The sequence below is a fragment of the Scyliorhinus torazame genome, chromosome 16 (assembly GCF_047496885.1).
Source record: "Scyliorhinus torazame isolate Kashiwa2021f chromosome 16, sScyTor2.1, whole genome shotgun sequence".
Lineage (NCBI taxonomy): Eukaryota > Metazoa > Chordata > Chondrichthyes > Carcharhiniformes > Scyliorhinidae > Scyliorhinus > Scyliorhinus torazame.
Window position 1 is genome coordinate 73,629,332 of NC_092722.1, and position 22,647 is coordinate 73,651,978.

The following is a 22,647-nucleotide window of genomic DNA, read 5'->3' on the forward strand; positions in this document are numbered from 1 at the left end:
GAAGAGGTAAAGAGGCAGGTGTTACACCTTCTGCGATTGCATGGGAAGGTGCCATGGGCGATGGGAGAGGTGCTGGGTATGGTGGAGGAGTGGACTAGATTATCTCGGGGGGAACGGTCTCTGCGGGATGCTGACAGAGGGAGAGAAGGGAAGATGTGTTTGGTGGTGGCATCACGCTGGAGTTGGTGAAAATGACGGAGGATTACGCTTTACATATGGAGACTGGGGGGTGAAATGTGAGAACAAGGGGGACTCTATCCTTGTTCTGGGAGGGAGGGGAGGGGGGCGAGTGTAATGGCGTGGACGATGGCCCGTTCGCTGTTGAGGGCCCTGTCAATATTGTAGGTGGGAAATCACGGTTGAGGAACGAAGAACACATTTTCGGAGCATCACCTTGAAAAGTGGCATCATCGGAACAAATGCGACGACGGAGGCGAAGGATCTGAGAGAAAGGGATGGAGTCCTTACAGGGTGTAGGGTGCAAAGAGCTGCAGTCCAGATAGCAGTGGGAGTCAGTGGGCTTGTAATAGATATTACTAGATAGTCTATTACCAGAAATGGAGACAGAAAGATCAAGGAAGGGAAGGGAAGTGGCTGAGATGGACCAGGTGAAAGTGATGGAGGGGTGGAAACTGGAAGCGAAGTTGACGCATTTTTCCAGGTCCGGACGAGAGCATGAAGCGGCACCAAAATAGTCATCAATGTATCGGTAAAGGAGTTGTGGGAGGGGGTCCGGGTAGGTCTGGAACAAGGAATGTTCTTCACACCCCATAAAACGGCATGCGTAGCTAGTCTCCTTTGCTTCATCCTTCCCCTCTTTTTATCATTTTACCTCTCTCCCACCCATATCGCCCCCCCCCCCTCCCCCACATCTACATCTGACACAGCTCACCCTCTGATTTTAATTTCTCTATTGTTTGGCCTTTCATACCTTTTATTCTCTCTTAGGACTGCCAATCGCATTCTTATCCCTTGGTTTCTGTGGCGATGACTCATCTTTCATTCCCTACGGTATAAATATCTCCCTCTTTCTATGCCCATTAGCTTTGACAAAGGCTCATATGGACTTGAAACATTAGCTTTGTTCTCTCCCTACAGATGCTGTCAGACCTGCTGACATAATCCAGCATTTTCTCTTTTGGTTTCAGATTCCAGCATCCGCAGTAATTTGATTTTAATGTAAGCCAACTTGTGATACTAATAAAGATTATTATCATAATACTAACCCAAACCTCACTCTAGCAGTAGACATTAGCCCCTCAACCTTAATCATAACCTTAAATCTAACCCAAATCCTATCCCTAACCATCAGCTGCCAGCCCTAACCCAGACATCTAACTCAAACTCCAACTTTATCACTCACTCTAACATTAACACTAACCTGAACCAATAGCCCCTAGCCCTATACTAAACCAGACTCAAAAACCTAACCCTGACTCCAATCCTGACCATAGCCTAAACTCTAGCCATAACCCTAACCCTAACTCTAACCCGAAATCTAACCCTAACAGTAACTATTAGCCCCAGCTCTAATCCAAAGCCTTACTCTCTAACAGTGGCCATTAGCACCTAACCCCATCTCCAATCCTGACCCGAACCCGAGCCCTAAATCTAACTCCGACCCTAACCCTAACCCAAACCCTAACTCTAACAGTAACAATGAGCAACTAACCCCAACCCTAACTCTAACAGTAACCAATAGCCCTTATCTCTAACCCTAATGCTAACCCAAGACCGAACACTGAATCATAAACCTAGATGCTAATCCCAATACTAAGCCTGACCCTAACCCTAAACCCTCTCTTTCTCTCTGACTTTCTCTCTCTGGCTCTCTATCATCTGCCTCTCTGTCTCTTTCGCTCTTTCTCTGCCTCACCCTCTCCCTCCTCTCTCTCTGTCTCTCTCTCTTGGCACGACCTATCAGCTGCGTTACACCCTAAAGGCGACGCTGCCGGTAGATGCTGGGAGTTCCCTCTTCAGGGATCTACTCTGCTCCCTCACCTCGTGAGATCTAACACGACCTTGTGAGACGCTGCAATCTGAATCCCACCCATTATGGATGGGATCGCTATCTGAAAAATGTGCATGTTAGAGTGAGTAGCTCGTCTTACTCGACTATGCACTAGCCGGATCTATCGAGACCCTGGGTTCTAACCCTCTCGGAGACCTGAGGCGAGTGCCTTTCATGCTGGTCCCCATAAACAGTAAACAGGTGGAAAGGCACTTGGGGGCTCGGGTACCTCCTTACAGATGAGTTGGGATTGGGGGGAGGGGGGCGGAACTGAGCAGTTCCGGTGAGCAGAACTCCTGAAAGCAGGAAATGGGACTACATGCGGCTTCAGCAAATTGTTCTCCCTGAGGCCCCGAATTGAAACAAAGTCCCAATAGGCCGCATGGTATTTTTCGGTGCTACGTCACAGGACTCTGTTGCAATTCTGTTTGATTAGGCCCTCTATCTCTATCTCTTTATCTGTTCCTCTACCTCTGTCTCTCTACCTCTCTCTCTCTCTCTCTCCATCTGTCTTTATGTCTCTCTCTCTCTCCCTCTGTCACTCTGTCTTTCTCTCTGCCTCAATCTCTCTCTCTCTCTCTCTCTGTCTCTCTGACTCTCTCTCTGTCTATCTCTCTCTCTCTGTCTCTCTCTGCCTCTGTCTCTCTCACGTCTCTCTCTCTCACTGTCTGTCTCACTCTCTCTCCACCCCTCTCTCTAACTCTCTGTTTGTCTCTCTGTCTCTCTCTTGTCTCCCTCCCTCGGTCTTTCTCTCTCTCTCTCTCGTCTCCCCCTCTCTCTCTCTCTCTGCCTGTCTCTCTCTCTCTTTCTCTGTTGATGCATTGATTGAAATTGTGTGAGCAGTTCTTTTGTAGAGGTTTCTACCTGATATCCCAGAGTTCTGCTCCCTTTCTGTTCCTGTGACGTTCCTTCATTGAGGAGTTGAAGTATTGAGGGGCTGCTGCCATACGGGTCCCGTTCCCTCTCATCGAAGAGTTGGATCCGGGCTGCCACCAGGCCCAGGGGTCCAGGGTCCAGGCCCTCATATTCGGACAGGCCGAAGTCTTCAGAGTCTCTCACAGCCGGTGGGAACACTGTGACTTGTGGAACATTCCAGGTCCTTGCGCTGAATCGGGACATGGCAGCAAGGGGCACAGATGGTGTGCTCAGTTCCAGAATCCTCCCCCTTCACCTTCGATCAGGCATTTCGAGGCGGGGCAAGAGGTTGAGTGTCCGACTCTCAGATCAACGGAGGTGTGGTTCCTGCTTTGTTGTTTTATCCTTGACCAATCAGCGTGGTCCAACCCAAAGAGAATGTCTGTACTGATTGTGGGCCCCGTCTTCAGCCTTTACCATTGGACACAGAACAGGCGAATGAGTGGACACCAGTCCTTGGCGGGTAGTGGGGGGTAGAGATGTGGAGGGAGTCAGGAGCCAGGTGTTAGGGGTCGATCTCCTCACTTCTGGTGTCACGCGACCTGCTCTGTTCAAACAAATGAGTTGCGTTCTGAAAGATCTTGATAAATTACTCTGCTTGGTGGAATTGCTGCCTCGTTGTTTGGTTGGTTGACAAACCAGTTAATTCATTGGTTGGTTTGTCGATTGATTGGTTATCCAGCTGTTTGTATTGCTCATTGGTTCATTGGCCAGTTGGCTGGTTGGTTGAATCCGAATGGATCCTGGGATTTGTCGGAATCTGCAGGTAGAATCAAATCAGAATTATGAGACATTATTTGGGTGGTTCAGGGTGTGTGGTTATGGGTTAGGAGTTAGGGCCTAGGGGTGGTAGGGCTGGGAATTAGGGTTATGGGTCTGGTTTAATGTTTGGGGATAGGGTTCTGCTTAATGTTGGGAATTATGGTTAGGATTAAGGTTAGGTTTAGGTGTCTGGTTTAGGGTTAGAATTAGGGTTAGAGTTAGGGTTAGTGTTGGGGTTAGGGATTAGGTTTATAGTTCAGTGTTCAGTTTTGGGTGAGCGTTAGCATTTGGGATAGAATTAAGAGCTAATGGCTACTGTTAGAAAGTCAGGGTTTGGGTCAAGGTTGGGGCTAATGGTTATTGTTCGGGTTAGAGTTCGGGTTAGGATTAGGCTCTGGGTCATTGCCAAGTGAGAGCACCTTTAAGAAATGGGTGTTTATAAATGGGTGTGTATACAAATATCTGTAGTGAGAGTACCTTTAAGAAATGGGTGTTTATTACTGCAGTGATGTCAGAGTGTGGGTGGAGCTGGGCTGTCTGTCAGCTTTTTACTTTCGTTTTTGAACAGGCTGCAAGGTGTGTTTTAGTTTAGTTTTCAGTGTTGGAGCTGAAGCCAGACCAAGCAGGTGTACTGCTGTTCTCTCTGCCATCAAAAGACTATCTCTTGATCAATTGGTGAATTCAGAATTATAAATGTTCTCAGTCGTGACTGTAAACCTAATATGCTTCTGTTCAAAGGTGTTTCGTCTGTCTTCTGGATGGTGTTTGGGAAGTTATTAACATTTGGGCAGCACGGTAGCCTTGTGGATAGCACAATTGCTTCACAGCTCCAGGGTCCCAGGTTCGATTCCGGCTTGGGTCACTGTCTGTGCGGAGTCTGCACATCCTCCCCGTGTGTGCGTGGGTTTCCTCCGGGTGCTCCGGTTTCCTCCCACAGTCCAAAGATGTGCGGGTTAGGTGGATTGGCCATGATAAATTGCCCTTAGTGTTCAAAATTGCCCTTAGTGTTGGGTGGGGTTACTGGGTTATGGGGATAGGGTGGAGGTGTTGACCTTGGGTATGGTGCTCTTTCCAGGAGCCGGTGCAGACTCGATGGGCCGAATGGCCTCCTTCTGCACTGTAAATTCTATGAAACTCTATTTCTATGAAATTACTGAGTGTTGTATTCTTTGGGGGTTGTATTTGTATTAATGGTTGCTAAGATGTTTACTGAATGTTTTGAAAAGGTTAACTTGAGTTCATAGAATAAACATTGTTTTGCTTTAAAAAATACTTTTCCATTTCTGCTGTACCACACCTGTAGAGTGGGCCATGTGCTCCCCACACCACAATCTATTAAAAGCTGTGGGTCAGGTGAACTCCATGTTACACATTGTGGTTCTCTAAACCCTGGCCCATAATAGTCATGGTTAGAGTTAGGGCTAGGGTCAGGGTCAGGGTTAGGGTGAAGTTTTGGGGTCTGGTTTAGTATTAGGGCTAGGGACGAATGGTTAGGGTTAGATGTAGTATTTGAGTGAGTATTACAGTTAGGGTTAATGCCTGGTTTAGGGTTTGGGTTAGCGGCTAATGGTTAGGGCTAGGGCTAGAAATAGGGTTTGGGTTAGATTTTGGCTAATGGTTGGGTTTAGGGGCTAATGGCTACTGTTAGAGCTAGGTTTTAGGTTAGGGTTACAGTTCTGGTTTAGTGTTAGAGTTAGCATTAGGGCTAATGGTTATTGTTGGAGTTAGGGTTAGTGATAGTGTTAGAGTTAGATTTAGGGTTTGGTTAGGTATGTGTTGGATGCTAATGGTTATCGTAAGTGTGACAGAAAGGGTTAGATTTAGGGTTAGGGTTATGTTTAGGATTAGGGACAGGGTTTGGGTTAGATTTAGGGTCTAACGGTTAGGAGCTAATGATAGGGTTATATACAGGGTTAGGGTTAAGGTCAGGGTGTAACGGTTATTATCAGATTTAGATGTTAGGGTTAGGGTTAGGGGTGAAGAGGTGGATCAAAGAAGAACAAAGAAAAGTACAGCACAGGAACAGGCCCTTTGGCCCTCCAAGCCTGCGCTGCCCATTCTGCCCGTCTAATCTAAAACCTTCTGCACTTTTGGATCCAAATCCTTCTATTCCCATCCAATTCATGTATTTGTCACGGGGCCCCTGAAACGTCACTATCGTACTGCTTCCACCACATCCTCCGGCAGCAAGCTCCAAGCACCCCCTACCCTCAGTGTAAAAAACCTCCCTTGCATATTTTCTCTAAACTTTTCCCCTCGCACCTTCAACCTATGTCCCCCAATAATTGACACTTCCGCCCTGGGAAAAAAACTTCTGAATATCCATTCTGTCCATGCCCCTCATAATTTTGTAGACTTCTATCAGGTCGCCCCTCTACCTCCGTCGATTTGATGAGAACAAACTGAGTTTATCCAACCTCTCCTCATAGCTAATGCCCTCCATACCAGGCAACATCCTAGTAAATCTCTTCTGCACCCTCTCTGAAGCCTCCACATCCTTCTGGTAGTGTGCGACCAGAATTGAACACCGTAAAGTGTGGCCTCATGAAAGTTCTTTTCAGCTGCAGCATGACTTGCCAATTCTTATACTTAATGCTCCGGCTGATGAAAGCAAGCATGCCGTATGCCTTCTAGGCTATCTTCTCCACCTATGGTGCCACTTTCAGCGACCTGTGGATGTGTACACCCAGATCCCTCTGCCTGTCAATACTCTTAAGTGTTCTGCCATGTACTGCATATTTCCCACCTGTATTAGACCTTCCAAAATGCATTACCTCACATTTATCCGGATTAAACTCCATCTGCCATCTCTCTGCCCAACCAAGTCTCCAACCGGTCTATTTCCTGCTGTATCCTCTGACAGTCCTCTTCACTGTCCACAATTCCACCAACCTTTGTGTCATCCACAAACTTACTAATTAGACCAGTTACATTTTCATCCAAATCATTTATATATACTACGAACAGCAAAGGTCCTAGCACCGATCCCTGTGGAACACCACTTGTCACAGCCCTCATTCAGAAAAGGACCCTTCCACTGCTATACTCTGCCTTCTATTAACGAGCCAGTTCTGTACCCATCTCGCCAGCTCATCTCCGATCCTGTGTGACTTCACCTTCTGTACCAGTCTGCCATGAGGTATCTTGTCAAAGGCCTTACTGAAGTCCATGTAGACATCATCCACTGCCGTACCTTCATCAATCATCTTCGTCACTTTCTCAAAAAACTCAATCAAGTTAGTGAGACACAACCTTCCCTTCACAAAACGATGCTTTCTGTCCCTAATATGTCCACTTGCTTAGGATCCGGGTTTACATGTTAGATTTAGGGTTATGTGTTTGTGTTAATGGTTTTGATTAGGGATGGGGTTAGGGCGATGGTTAGCATTAGGCTTTGTGTTAGCATTAGGATTCCTTTGGCTGTGGGGTGTAAAACAAGGGGTCACAGTTTTGAGATACGGGGCCATTTTAGTGAGGGGTAAATACATGGCAGATGCAGTATAACATGGGTAAATGTGAAGTTATCCATTTGCAACAGAGAAACAGAATGGCTGAATATTATTTAAATGGTGACACAAAGAACATAGAAAAGTACAGCACAGGAACAGGCCCTTCAGCACTCCAATCCTGCGCCAACCATGCTGCCCGTCTAAACTAAAATCTTCTACACTTCCGGGGTCCATATCCCTCTATTCCCATCCTATTCATGTATTTGTCACGATGCCCCTTCAATGTCACTATCGTCCCTGCTTCCACCACCTCCTCCGGCAGCGAGTTTCAGGCTCCCACTACCCTCTGTGTAAAAAACTTACCTCGTACATCTAGATAGATTGGAAAAGGTTGACGTTCATGGGGACCAGGGTGTCCTTGTACACCAGTCACTGAAAGCAAACACTCAGCTCCAGTGAGAGGTTAGGAAGGCAAATAGTGTATAGGCCTTCACTGCAAGAGGACTTGAGCACTGGAGTAAGGATATGTTACCGCAGCTGCACAGCGCCGATGAGAGACCACAGCTGGAGTATTGTGTGCAGTTTTCGTCTCCTTATCTTGAAAGGATATACTTGCCATTGTGGGAGTCCAACGAAGGTTCAGCAGGATTGTCGGCTGAGGAGTGATTGGGTCACCTGGGTCTGTTTTCACTAGAGTAGAAAAATGTCAGGGGATCCAATTGAAACGTATAAAATTGTGACAATGTTTTTAAAAATAAATTTAGAGTACCCAATGTAGCCATCTGGGATGGCCACTTTCAGTGTATAAAATGGACACTCGCAGAGCCTATAGAGAAATATGGACAATGCAACGCAACAAGCAGGCACAGAGCCTGAATGTATATTTGGAAGGTAGTTTGCAGACGGAATCAAAACTCTGGGTCGATTTACATATTGATGGCCCATCTCCGGGAATAAAGGACTAATGCTCAGGTAGCCGATAGTGTCTCAGACAGTCCGGCGCCACTACCCCAGCAAGAAGACACAAACAAAGCCAGGCCAACGGCCACCTAGGACATGCCCAGCCATCAAGGAATTGGTTTAGATCGATGACAATGATCAAGAAGCTGCCCAATTAATTGGGACCAAGTTTAAGGCCCGCCTAAAAGCGCGCGAAGCCCCTTCAAGTATAAGAAGGAACCCCCGCCAAAGGTTCTCTCTCTTGGATTCGGCTCTCAAGCGGAGAGACCCTTCCACCAGCATCACCAGAAGCAAGTAAGTTCAAGGTCAACGCTCGCTACCAGACGGACGACCTTAGCTGTATTCCTGTTCCTCTTCAAACCCAACAGCCTCAGATCCGAACAATGGCCATTGTTCCTCTGGCCTAAGTGGGCACCCGAAGTTAAGTATAGGTGTTAGTGATAGAGATAGTTTAGCTTGTAGTATTATTGTGCATTAATAAATCATACTGTGTGTAAATAAATACCATTGACTTTGAACTAACTAACTGGTGTATTGGCTCTTTGATTGGTATTCGGGTTGAACCTTGTGGCGGTATCGAGAGATACCTGGTGACTCTGAAAGCATACTCATAATTAGGATTAAGAAAGGCGACCTTATTAACCACCATATTTATAGCAAGTAAACAGAGCAACATTACTGGCGACATCTGATGGGACTCGACCTAGAAGTGGCTTTGTCACTCCGAGAGAACCCAAATTTGAATTAGAAAACAAATTGGAAAAAGTAAAAACCACAAGCGTAAGACCAATATCGATCAAACCACCAAGATTCGGAAGTGTGTTATTTGCATGCGTACGAACAAGGGATATATAAGGTAACCTTGATAGATTTTGTTGCGTAAAACTGTCGGGAGTTTTGTCGACCGGAAAATAGCGTAAGGCGTACCCGTGTTTACATCACCACTTTATTCCCCCCTGTTCCAAATTCGGTAGAAACCCATAGATAACAGAAGAGATGGCAATGAAGGCAATGGAATGCCTTATGAACCCCCAGGAATTTGAGGTTGCAGCGACCAATAGAGCAGGGCAGTGTCCCATATGGGAAGAGGAAATTCGGAAATATCTCAAAGGGAAAGGATGGCCCCTTTGGAGCGAATTTTGTGCAAATGAGGAAATAGGTCCCGGAAGTATAGGACAGATTTGGTGGGAGAACCTGACCGAGATTCATAAGAAAAGCTTAGGGAAAGCTCGTAAGTCGATGGCAATCGTGTCCTGCTTGGCACAATTGCGAGGCACAGAGGAGGTCATGAAGATGCTCCGCAGAGAGATTGAAGACAGAGAGAAAAATAGTGAGGGAGACGTTAGCGAGTATGAAAAAGTTAACAGACGACTTAGAGAGCAGTTAGCGGCGAAGGACAAGGAGATGGCTGATGTCAAACGGGCACACCAATCTTGTCTCACTCACCTAATCAGTTTTCAGTCACAATACGATAAGGCCTACCATGACACGCAACATGCGGTGTTGGTACGAGAAGAGACAGAACTTCAAGTTGAGTAATTAAAGAAACAATGTCAGGATTTAAAAGGAGCCCTACGAGCACTGCAGAGTTCCACGACGGACAAAGGCAGAGCTCGGTAGACCATGACAAATGCCAAAAGCAAATTGCAGACCTGCAATCCCTGTTTTCTGTACAAAATGGATTCCAGAATACATTTGGACCCCAGTTAGATCAGGAAAATGGCCCGTATTGGCAGGAGTTAAATTAAACTGCCCATCGCTATGTACGTGGAATATGTACTCAGGACAAATCTCAGAAAAGAAAAGCACCCCCACTCCCGACTGCACAGGCAGAGCACAATCCCATGAACCCTGTCACCACACAGCGCAGGGCCACAAGAGACGGAGACCCTGATTTTCTCTACACCACCCCATTAACCGTCATCCAATTAAGGGATGCGTGCGATAAGATAACACCATTCCTACCCACATCGGACCCACACCCTTATTTTGCAAGGGTTAAACAACAGGCGACCATGTACGGCCTGGATGAAAAAGAGCAAGTGAAGCTCACAATTTTGAGCCTCGACCCCTCAGTCGTGGCAGCCCTTCCCGACCCACAAAATGTAGGAGGAGGCACCCTCCAGGAAATGTATGCAGCGATCCTAGATGCGATCGGCTACAATAAGGGAGATCCCGTAGAAGGCCTCAATAAATGTAGGCAGAAAAAGGACGGAGCACCCAACAACGTTTGCTGGACGCCTGTGGATTCATTTCACAGCAGTATTTGGAGAGTTAGCCCGCGCCCATTTGACACCAGACAATATGGCCAAATGGACTTGACTCTTAGTCTCCCACGTGACCGAAGCAGGGCAGAGAGGTTGCGCAAATTATGACCCCTCAGACGGTACCCACAATGAGAAATGGGTACTAAAGAGATTATCCCGAGCTTGGGAACAGTCCCTTCAGGGAAAGTCAGAATACAGAAAAGCAGATGAAGAGCAGGCAGATGCTAACATGCATCCAGTCAGGACACATCAAAACCCCACATGGGTAAACGAGGGAAGAAACAGCCCACAGCAGCCTAAATCCCACGAGTGCTACAATTGTGGACAATTAGGACATTACGCATGTGAGTGCCATGCCCCCCAGAAACAACAGCGAAACTAGCAGGCAAATACCCTAAATAAGAACAGAGCCAAGCCCATTCATAGTGTTAGCGCCCGTTCCGAGAACGCAGACATGAACGGCACCGATTGACGGTGTTCGGACTCCCCAACTTGGGTCTGCGACACCCTTTGGGACAAGTCCGGAAGACCGGTAGTAGCAGGCACAGTCCAGGCACTCGCCATAGAATTTCTTTGGGACACAGGAGGGTCCCGTACCACGCTAAATTCCTCCACAATGTTCCAACGAGATATATGGCCCATCACAGACACCATTACCCTCAGCGGTTTCACAGGACACTTGCAGCAGGGACACATCACAGCCCCTGCAGCGATTCAGATAGGAAACATTAAAATCAAACACCCCGTTGTTCTCGCCGATCTACCCCAGTCAGCCGAACACATTTGGGGATAGACTTTATGAGCTCCCACAATCTTTCGTTCGACCCCGTAAACAAATGTATGTGGAGAATGGCAAAGGCAGCATGAGCCCCCGCCATGCTCACAGTTGGAGACTACGCACACAGGATTAGCGCAGTAGGAGAATTCTGGTTTGATCCATGAGCCATTAGTCAGGACAAAGATGTTAGAGACGTTTTGCAGAGGCACAAAGCTTCTTTTGCCCAGCACAAGCACGACTGCGGCAAGATAGCAGGTTTAGTAAACATCACAGGACCCGACCCCAAACCCCCAAAACACTACGGTTTTTCCCAACAAGTAGAGGGCGAAATCAGAAAGGTCATTCAAAGTTTACTTGACCAAGGCTTACTCCATTCAGTAGCCACAACGAACAATGCCCCAATTTGGCCCGTCAAGAAACCCGATGGCTCATGGTGACTGACCATCGATTATAGGGAACTAAACAAAGTAACCCCAGTAGCAGCCCCCACCGTAGCCACGGGTCCCGGGACAATGCTAGATCAGGGACTCCAGTCAGAATTTTTGGGGGTTTTGGACATCAGCAACGGCTTTTGGTTCATTCCAAGCGTGCCAATATAAATTTGCTTTCACTTTCCAGGGACAGCAATACACGTGGACGTGCCTACCACAAGGCTTCCATAACTCCCCCTCCATTTTCCACCGACAGCTGCCGATTGGATTAGCAAAATTTTTCTGACCCGATTGCCTTGTCCCGTATGTAGACAACTTGCTTCTACAGACAGACACTAAGGGAGAGCACATTTCGCTTCTCACCAAATTCTTAGGACTCCTTCACAAAATCGGATGTAAGGTAAACCCCAAAAAGGCTCAGATTCTCCAGGTAAAGGTAATTTATTTAGGCACAGTCATCACCCATGGCAAACGCGAGATCGAGCAGAAATGCATTGACTCCACTGTTAAATTACCCTTGCCCCATAATGTCACAGCTCTCCGGTCATTTCTAGGACTGGTTGGCTACTGCAGGAACCACATGGACGGTTTTGCCACAAAGGCAGCCCCTCTTTCCGAACTCCTAAAAAAGCAAGCCCCATGGGAATGGCTTCCACAGCACACGGATGCCGTGGATGCATTAAAACGAGCCCTCAGCACAGCTCCCACATTACAGGTCCCAGACCCACTCTCCCCATACGCAATTGAGGTTGCAATCACCGACCGAACCCTTTCGGCCGTGCTCCTTCAGGAAAGACACGATCGTTTAGGCCCCTAGCATACGCCTCACGAGTTCTCGACCCAGTTGAGCAAGGATTTTCTGCCTGCGAAAGGCACTTGCTTGCAGTTTTTTGGGCTGTTCAATACTTCGCCTACATAACAGGACTCAACCCCGTAACCACTTTAATAGAGCACACCCCAACCCAACTTCTCCTAGACGGCACAGTCAGCCACATTCGCGCTGCCCGATGGACCCTTCTCTTACAAGGACGGGACATTACAGTAAAAAGGACAAAAACACACACGTTTCTCGCAGATAATTTACAGTATGCAGGCACCCCACATGAGTGTGAGATCATCACCACCAGGCACAATACAGGACCCTTTGTACCCAAGTCAGCTCCCCCGAAACCAGGCACTACACCCCAGCGACCCCAGCCCACAGACACAGACGCACCCCTTAAGATTTATGTGGATGGCTCCTCCACAGTTTTGAACGGTAAACAAATTACTGGTTGTGGCATTTATGTAGAGGACGTGCAGGGACGCGGGTTAGAGAAGATATCATTGAAATTGCCTGGACATCTAGGTTCGCAGACAGCAGAATTAGCAGCCGTAGCATATATTGTAGAGCACCCCGACTCGTTCCCAACCCCAGCTGACATATACTCCGACAGTCTATATGTCTGCAATAGTTTAACGGAATTCCTACACCTGTGGGAATCTAGAGGTTTTGTTTCCGCAGATGGAAAGCCCCTACCCTCAACCCCATTACTCCAGCATATTCTCAGGACAGCTAAAGACTGTAAATACAGTATCATTAAAGTTCGTAGCCACCATCGTTCTTCCCCCCCTGATAACGTTAAGGCAGATGCCCTAGCAAAAACAGGTTCCAGACACGGTCACTTTTGGATTCCCCCCCGAGAGTGCGCCAGTACACGCGGTCCAGGTCTCACAGACCAATATTCAAGATTTAGCTCAGGCCCAAAACGAAGACGCACAGCTCAGGGAAATTTTAAAAGGTAAATTCCCAGCTCCCTACGATAAGTACAGAAACACTTTAACACATGACGGCATAATTTTAAAGGATGGTATTTATGTGGTCCCCACCCAAGACAGAAACCAAATTATCTGCCAATTCTATGACAACCATGGACATCAAGGGATAGAAGCAACCCTCGCCCACCTCAGACCTCTCCGCTGGTGGCCCGATTTAAAACCCAATGTAACGCATTACATTGAAAATTGTTTAATCTGCTCCCAGAACAATCCAGACAGATATGCGAGAAAGCTCAGCTCAGTCACACCCGCTCTGTTAATGGCCCCTGGACTAATTTACAGATTGATTATATAGGATCCCTACCCCCCTGCAAGAATGGTTTTATGTATGTGTTGGTAGTCATCGACACTTTCACGAAATGTGTGGAAGCTTTTCCATCTAGAACTAACACGGCTTAAACAACAGCCAAGATCCTAACGCAGCACATCTTCACAAGATGGGGCCTTCCCCGTAGTATAGAGTCAGACCAAGGCTCACATTTTACAGGACGCGTCATGAAAAATGTCCTCACAATTTTCAACAAAAATTCCATATTGCCTATCACCCCCAATCAAGCGGAATCATAGAGAGAATGAATAGAACCCTCAAGGCAACTCTCATGAAAATGGTGCAACAGCACAGCACCACATGGACACAGTTCTCCCCTTTGCACTCATGTTCATAAGGAACACGGTATCCACTTTGACAGGATACACCCCCCACACCCTCATGACCGGACGACCCATGAGGGAACTGAATACTTGTTAGGACTTGATTTGCCCAGCCCCACAGTCACCGCCCTCACCTATGAGAAAGCGGTACAGCAGATTCCCGATAATGTTAAAGCAGCCCAATTCGCCGCAGCTGTTAGGCTTGGTACACGAAAGAAACAAAGTAAAGTTTGTTTTGACAAAACGGTACACCCCATAGAATTTTCAGTAGGACAGCAGGTCATGCTCTCCCGATACAACCCCAGTTCATTTCTTACCCCCAAATTCGCAGGACCCTACACCATTTCAGAGAAAGTCAGCCCCTCCGTTTATAAGATCACTTATCCCAATGGCAAGTCAGGATGGTTTCACATAAACCAGCTTAAGGCTGATGGCACACAGAGCAACCACATCTCACTTGCAGCAGCAGACAAACAGGCCCCGCCCAGGGACGACCTATTCCTACCCTCCGCCAACCAGTCTAGCCCATCCTCGGACACCACTTCCACTCCACCCCCAGAGGCACGACTCCCCCTCTCCCTTCATTCGACCGGCACAGACAGCGACAGCGACAGCAATGATGCATTAGACCCCATGGACCCGCCACACGATTTCAATTCTGCACCAGGCCCCCTACCACCTCCAACCTCGACACGAAACATTGGCACCGCGACAATCCTTACAGACTCATCCGCAACAATGAGATGGACCCCACTTCACCCCAAGCAGCCTTGGCACAGCGACTCCAGTCACGAATGTGGCAACCGGGAGAAGATGATGACTCAGAGTCCGACTCCCACCAGACGAGCCCCTTTGCGACTCTTTTCGCTATAGAGCAATGAGGTGTCCAGATGATGGTAAAAAGAAACCAATTGAGATTTATAGTGTCCTTCTTTCTGATGGAGCCTGCCCGATTTTGTTATTTTAGTTTGTTAATTTTAAATGTTGAATGTTTGTTTGTGCACTTAAAGTTTATTCATGGCCCCACGCCACATTTTGAAATAGTCATAACCACTCTTAACGCCAAGTGGCAGTTAAAGGAACAAGTTTGTCAGCAGACATCCATTCATAGCTGCTGTTCTGATTCGAAGGTAATCATAAGAGGCAGTATCCACGATGAACACAAATTCTTTCCGTTCTTGTCCAGTCGCTCAGGCAGTGGAGTAACGGCACTGATCCCCGCCCTGCCTGAGGACCCCCATCTGGTCTGCTACGCTTCGGTAGTGCATCTATGGTACTGGTAACTGTCCTACCCGGGGATTCCACCCATTCTTGCCCCGCCGCGGCCCATACGCACCCCATTCGGAACTTTTGGTTCGAAACTCTTTTACTGCTCTTTTAGTCTGTGGTTTAAAGAATGTTCTTTGCCACAAGTTTTGTTTGTTTTCTGGCGACCCTTAGGCCGCTCTCCCATATGCTATTTACATCCTCAAACACTGGGATGGAACACTTTACTGCTGGACGGAGAGATTGTCTGCCCACTCACCGCATCGATCACACAGGCTGCGAGACTGCTCGCGCTGTGACAGTATTTTGTTTCGTATGTCTTATCCCCAAAATATTTGGTTTTTTAAAAAAATGAGGGAGTCACATATGGTGACAAATCTAATGGGCAATTGATAATAAAAGGACAGACAGACAGACATGCGAGATCTTAAACAAGGTAATAACAGATATTATGTTTGTGTCCACAGGAAATCCAGAACAACAGAAGACAGAGGAAGACCAAGAAGGAAAAAGAGGACATGAAGACAGACATCATGATCTACATTTGCATCTCCGTGGGATCACTACAGTTGCGCGCGGATGCGACCCCCCGACCCCTACCCCACAGGCCGTGAATGTTTCCCATCCCTCATATACACCACACGCAGAGACAGCCATTGATACATCAACCTGGTGTGATAAATTATCAAATGGTATTCCCTTTCATACATCGTGGAAACACTGTTAGTGTCATCCAGATACTGAGGCTTCGTAAATGGCGAAGGAAAGCCTCCCGCACTCCAGTATATACCTTCAGACCCCCCTATTTTCAGACTTCAACAAACCCCCCACTCCCTCGAAGTAAATAAAGTGCATCGACTAATTTTTTTTTTGTTCTAATAAAAGATGTGAAATTCTGTACTTGACCGCGAAGATACGAGACATGTAATGCTGCTATTGTATAGTTCATACTGTTGTAAATTCTTTTAATTGACTAACGATAGTTTAGAGAAGAATAGTTAGATGTTCCCATGTTTTAAATGAAAAATAATTGTAATGCCTGCCTGAATGTCATAGCGCCCCTTAGGATTTTATAATAATGTGATGTACATAAAGCAATTTAGGTAAAGGTTCCACTCCATAGGACAGAGTAGAGTAGAGCCTGTCCTTGATTGTGGGTGCTTGACTTAGGCAGAGAACAAAGAAGATTCAGCAATATGATCCTTCACGCTTCGCGTTGAGGATCACAAGGAGGGTGTGTAGCCATCTGAGATGGCCACTTTCAGTGTATAAAATGGACACTTGCAGAGCCTATAGGGAAATATGGACAATGCAAAGCAACAAGCAGGCACAGAGCCTGAATGTATATTTGGAAGGCAGTTTGCAGACGGAATCGAAACTCTGGGTCGATTTACATATTGATGGCCCATCTCTGGGAATAAAGGACGAATGATCAGGTAGCCGATACTGTCTCAGACATTCCGGCGCCACTACCCCAACCAAAAGACACAAACAAAGCCAGGCCAACGGCTACCTAGGACATGCCCTGCCTCAAGGCACCCGCTCCTTTATTGGCTTAGATCAATGACAATGATTAAGAAGCTGCCCAATTAATTGGGGCCAAGTTTAAGGCCCGCCTAAAAGGGCGCAAAGCCCCTCCAAGTATAAGAAGTAACCCCCGCCAAAGGTTCTCTCTCTTGGATTCGGCTCTCAAGCGGAGAGACCCTTCCACCAGCATCACCAGAAGCAAGTAAGTTCAAGGTCAACGCTCGCTACCAGACGGACGACCTTAGCTGTACTCCTGTTACCTCTTCAAACCCAACAGCCTCAGATCCGAACAACGGCCATTGTTCCTCTGACCTAAGTGGGCACCCGAAGTTAAGTATAGGTGTTAGTGATAGATATAGTTTAGCCTGTAGTGTTATTGTGCATGAGCAAATCATACTGTGTGTAAATAAATACCATTGACTTTGAACTAACTAACTGGTGTATTGGCTCTTTGATCAGTATTCGGGTTGAACCTTGTGGCGGTATCGAGAGATACCTGGCGACTCTGAAAGCATACGCATAATTAAGATTAAGAAAGGCGACCTTATTAACCGACATATTTATAGCAAGTAAATAGAGAAACACCAATTCATTTTTTCCAATTAAGGGGCAATTTTGCGTGGCCAATCCACCTACCCTGCACAACTTTGAGTTGTTGGGGCGAAACTCATGCAGACACGGGGAGAATGTGCAAACTCCGCATTGACAGTGACCCAGAGCCGGGATCAAACCTGGGATCTCAGCGCCATGAGGCTGCAGGGCTAACCCACTGGGCTACCAATTGTGACAGGGTTTGACATTCCGGATCAGGAATGCTGTTCCCTCTAGTTGTAGGGGGAGGGGAGGAGTCTAGAACAAAGGGTGACAGTCTCAGGTTATGGGTAAGGTTAGGGTTTGGATTAAAGTTAGGGTGAAGGTTAGAGTTAGGGTTAGTTTTAAGGTTAAGGTTAGGACTCGCCTTAGGGGTAGTTTTGAGGTTGGGATTAGAGTTAGAGTTTGTCACAGTTAATTTGATGGTTGAAGTTAGGATAAGGAATCAGATTGGAGTTTGTTTCAGGCTTATCAATCGGGGTAGGGGTGGTTTAAAGATTGGGGTTAGGGCTAGGCTGAATGTTAGGGTTAGTTTTAACGGTTTGACTAGGGTCAGAGTTGGTCTGAGCAAATATTATAGTTAGGGTTAGGGTTAGATTCTGAATTACTTTTAGAGTCATCATAAGAGTTAGGGTTAGTTATAAGGTTAAGGTCTGAGTCAGAGGGCACGATCTTCTGGCCGCGTTGTGCCAAAAGATCTGAATCTCACCCTGGGCTGGATCACTATTTTGCAATTCTGCTTCCCGATCTACCCGAGGTGTTGGGATCTAACCCCTTAGCCTCGGAGACCTCGAGCGAGCACCATTCAGTGTTGGTTCCCATAAACGGAGACCAGACAGAATGGCACCTGTAGGGGTCTCCCAGAATTTTGGAGGCTCCCAGATGTTTACCCTCTGGCCAAGGTGACACAGTGGCACTGCTGCCACCACCCAGACACCTTGGTAGTGTCAGCCAGGCATCCTGGCAGTGCCACCTGAATGCCAGCCTTGAACTGCCCAGGTGGCACTGTCAGTCGGCAGGGGAGCTGCCAGAGTGCCAGGCTAGCATTTTCCCTTCACCGGGGATCAGGTCCAGGGGTGCCCTGCGCATGTGAGGTTGAGTGCGTGGAGGCCCGAAGATCCCCTTATAGGTGAGTTGGGACTTTGGGGAGGTTCGCAGGTCGTGTCAAGGGGTCGAGAGATTGGGATGCCATTTTAAAATGGCTTCCTGACCTCCTCCTGTATTGAGGAGTTCCGGAAAGCAGAGCTTCTCAGTGCAGGAAACGGTACTCAGTGCGTCTTCGGCGGGCGTTCCCCACTGAGATCCCGAATTGACCCAGAGTCCCGATAGATAGCCTGGTGTTTCTTGGTGCTGCGAGCGTGGGGAAACACCTGGCTAAACGCACTCGTCATGGGATTCTGTTCCAATTTGGTTAGATCACGTCCAGAGTTACTTTTACGGTCATCAATAGGGTTAGGGTTAGTTTTAAGGTTAGAGTTAGGGTTAGAGTTAGAGTCAGAGTAACCTTTAGGATCATCGTTAGAGTTAGGCCTAGATTTATATTTGGAGCTGGTTGGAGTTAAAGTTCGGGTTGCAGTTACAGATAGGGCTGTGGTTAGGGCTACTGTTAGGACTCGGGTTAGGGTTAGTTTTCGGATTAGTATTTGAGATAGAGCTTGGAGTAACTTTAGGTCAGGTGAGTGTGAGGAGAGTTGGGTGTTAATGCAGCATTGTAGAGAGAGCTTTATTCTGCATCTAACCTTGTGCTGAATCTGGCCTGGGAGTGTTTGTTGGGGGCAGTGTAGCGGGAACTTTGCTCTGTTTCAGGGCTGGTTTAGCTCAGTTCGCTGGACAGCTGGTTTGTGATGCACAACAAGACCAGCAGCGCGGGTTCAATTCCCGTACCGGTTGAGGTTATTCAATAAGACCCACCTTCTCAACCTTGACCCTCCCTTAGGTGTGGTGATTTTCATTCTGATCGTCATTCTGCTCTGCCCCTCAAAGGAGAGAGCAACCTCTGGGACTATGGTGACTTTACCCTGTACCTAACCCCTTGCAGTACTTGTCCTGGGAGAGTTTGACAGGAAAGTTGTTGAGCATGCTTAACTCCGTACCTCTCCCTTCCTCATCTACCCATTCCTTGCTGTGTCTCTGCACTATTTTCATGTCTCCAATCTGACTTCCCAGACCGATTTGACAATTGTTCACGATACACAGAGTTTCCATACCTGTAAACTCACATCTGCTGCCGGGAGATTCCGCAAATCCTTGCCCACACCCGGATTTTGGCAGCTCCTCTCAGAGAGAGTTGGTCCTGTTCCCCGGAGCTTTGCAGGAAGGGAGTCGGATAAGGACTTTCCCGTAGCCTGTCAGACAGGGTGAATGACACAGATGTACCTTTGAACTGAGCTGCTGGATCAGGCAGGGCGGGGAGCTGTCTGCTTCAGGGGTGTGATCAAAGGAATGTATTTGTCAAAAGCACTAAGACTTCCTGATCGACAAGTTTTGGTTAAGCACAAGCCGGAAAATGTTACAAGATTCATTCATTTTTGGGTGTGTTCACTCACGCTGATAAGAAGAGGCTGTTAATTTATCCCTCTGTTTCCCAGTGTGTCCTCTGTCTATACCCCTCTGTTCCCCAGTATGTTCTCTCTCTCTATATCCCTCTGTTCACCATCATGTCCTCTCTCTATATCTCTCTGTTACCCAGTGTGTCCTCTCTCCATATCCCTCTGTTCACCAGTGTGTCCTCTCTCCATATCCCTCTGTTCACCAGTGTGCCCTCTCTCTACATCCCTCTGTTCACCAGTGTGGCTTCTCTCTACATCCCTCTGTTCACCAGTGTGTCCTCTCTCTATATCCCTCTGTTCACCAGTGTGTCCTCTCTCTCTATCCCCCTGTTCCCAGTGTGTCCTCTCTCTACATCCCTCTGTTCACCAGTGTGTCCGCTCTCTATATCCCTCTGTTCACCAGTGTGTCCTCTCTCTATATCCCTCTGTTCACCAGTGTGTCCTCTCTCTACATCCCTCTGTTCACCAGTGTGTCCTCTCTCTACATCCCTCTGTTCACCAGTGTGTCCTCTCTCTACATCCCTCTGTTCACCAGTGTGTCCTCTCTCTATATCCCTCTGTTCACCAGTGTGTCCTCTCTCTACATCCCTCTGTTCACCAGTGTGGCTTCTCTCTACATCCCTCTGTTCACCAGTGTGTCCTCTCTCTATATCCCTCTGTTCACCAGTGTGTCCTCTCTCTCTATCCCCCTGTTCCCAGTGTGTCCTCTCTCTACATCCCTCTGTTCACCAGTGTGTCCGCTCTCTATATCCCTCTGTTCACCAGTGTGTCCTCTCTCTATATCCCTCTGTTCACCAGTGTGGCTTCTCTCTACATCCCTCTGTTCACCAGTGTGTCCTCTCTCTATATCCCTCTGTTCACCAGTGTGTCCTCTCTCTACATCCCTCTGTTCACCAGTGTGTCCTCTCTCTACATCCCTCTGTTCACCAGTGTGCTCTCTCTCTACATCCCTCTGTTCACCAGTGTGTCCTCACTTTATATCCCTCTGTTCACCAGTGTGTCCTCTCTCTATATCCCTCTGTTCACCAGTGTGTCCTCTCTCTACATCCCTCTGTTCACCAGTGTGTCCTCTCTCTCCATCCCTCTGTTCACCAGTGTGTCCTCTCTCTACATCCCTCTGTTCACCAGTGTGTCCTCTCTCTATATCCCTCTGTTCACCAGTGTGTCCTCTCTCTACATCCCTCTGTTCACCAGTGTGTCCTCTCTCTACATCCCTCTGTTCACCAGTGTGCTCTCTCTCTACATCCCTCTGTTCACCAGTGTGTCCTCACTTTATATCCCTCTGTTCACCAGTGTGTCCTCTCTCTATATCCCTCCGTTACCCAGTGCGGCTTCTCTCTATATCCCTCTGTTCACCAGTGTGCCCTCTCTCTCCATCCCTCTGTTCACCAGTGTGTCCTCTCTCTATATCCCTCTGTTCACCAGTGTGTCCTCTCTCTATATCCCCCTGTTCACCAGTGTGTCCTCTCTCTATATCCCTCTGTTCACCAGTGTGTCCTCTCTCTATATCCCACTGTTCACCAGTGTGTCCTCTCTCTATATCCCTCTGTTCACCAGTGTGTCCTCTCTCTATATCCCTCTGTTCACCAGTGTGTCCTCTCTCTATATCCCTCTGTTCACCAGTGTGTCCTCTCTCTCTATCCCCCTGTTCACCAGTGTGTCCTCTCTCTATATCCCTCTGTTCACCAGTGTGTCCTCTCTCTATATCCCTCTGTTCACCAGTGTGTCCTCTCTCTACATCCCTCTGTTCACCAGTGTGTCCTCTCTCTATATCCCTCTGTTCACCAGTGTGTCCTCTCTCTCCATCCCTCTGTTCACCAGTGTGTCCTCTCTCTACATCCCTCTGTTCACCAGTGTGTCCTCTCTCTATATCCCTCTGTTACCAGTGTGTCCTCTCTCTATATCCCTCCGTTACCCAGTGCGGCTTCTCTCTATATCCCTCTGTTCACCAGTGTGCCCTCTCTCTCCATCCCTCTGTTCACCAGTGTGTCCTCTCTCTACATCCCTCTGTTCACCAGTGTGTCCTCTCTCTATATCCCTCTGTTACCAGTGTGTCATCTTTCTCTATCCCTCCATTCTTTGATCTGTCCTCTCTCTATATTGTTCTGTTCCCCAGTGTGTGTCTCTCTCTCAACCACACTTATCTGGTGGACGCGCCCCTCCGCTCTGGGGTCTCCCTTTGTTCCAGGACCCCCAAAGTGGTTGCTTGTGGTGCCACCTTGTTCCCTCAACGTGCATCTTACCAGCTGAAGCCCCGCTTACATTTACACTGCAATGAAGTTACTGAGGAAAGCCCCTAGTCGCCACATTCTGGCGCCTGTTCGGGTACACAGAGGGAGAATTCAGAATGTCCAAATTACCTAATAGCACGTCTTTCAGGACTTGTGGGAGGAAACCGGAGCAACCGGAGTAAATACACTCAGTCACAGGGAGAACGTGCAGGCTCCTCACAGACAGTGACCCAAGCCGGGAATCGAACCTGGGACCCTGGTGCTGTGAAGCAACAGTGTTAACCACTGTGCTACCCTGCCGCCCTAAAAAATATAACTAGCAGAGAATGGTTTTGATCCATTGACCTCTGGGTTATAGGCCCAGCACACTTTCGCTGCTCCACTCTGCTCCCTGTAGACAAACCCAAGACCCCCTCCCCCTTCATTCCAGGAACCAGTTGA

The 22,647-nt window shown here is 47.8% G+C and overlaps 1 protein-coding gene across 5 annotated transcripts in view; it reads right to left on the bottom strand.

Moving 5' to 3' along the window:
- Positions 1-19,789, bottom strand: part of LOC140392876 (pleckstrin homology domain-containing family G member 5-like) — a 243,494-nt gene extending 223,705 nt beyond the window's left edge. For 4 of the 5 annotated variants that reach the window (XM_072478625.1, XM_072478627.1, XM_072478626.1 and 1 more), the window contains exons 1-2: positions 19,634-19,789; positions 2,876-3,686 (exon numbers count right to left, since the gene is read on the bottom strand). In XM_072478625.1, coding sequence (XP_072334726.1) covers positions 2,876-3,130 — 255 coding nt within the window. In that variant the 5' untranslated portion in view covers positions 3,131-3,686; positions 19,634-19,789. The remainder of the gene's footprint in view (positions 1-2,875; positions 3,687-19,633) is intronic. The other variant, XM_072478624.1, reaches the window with a different exon arrangement.
- Between the last annotated feature and the right edge of the window lie 2,858 nt (positions 19,790-22,647).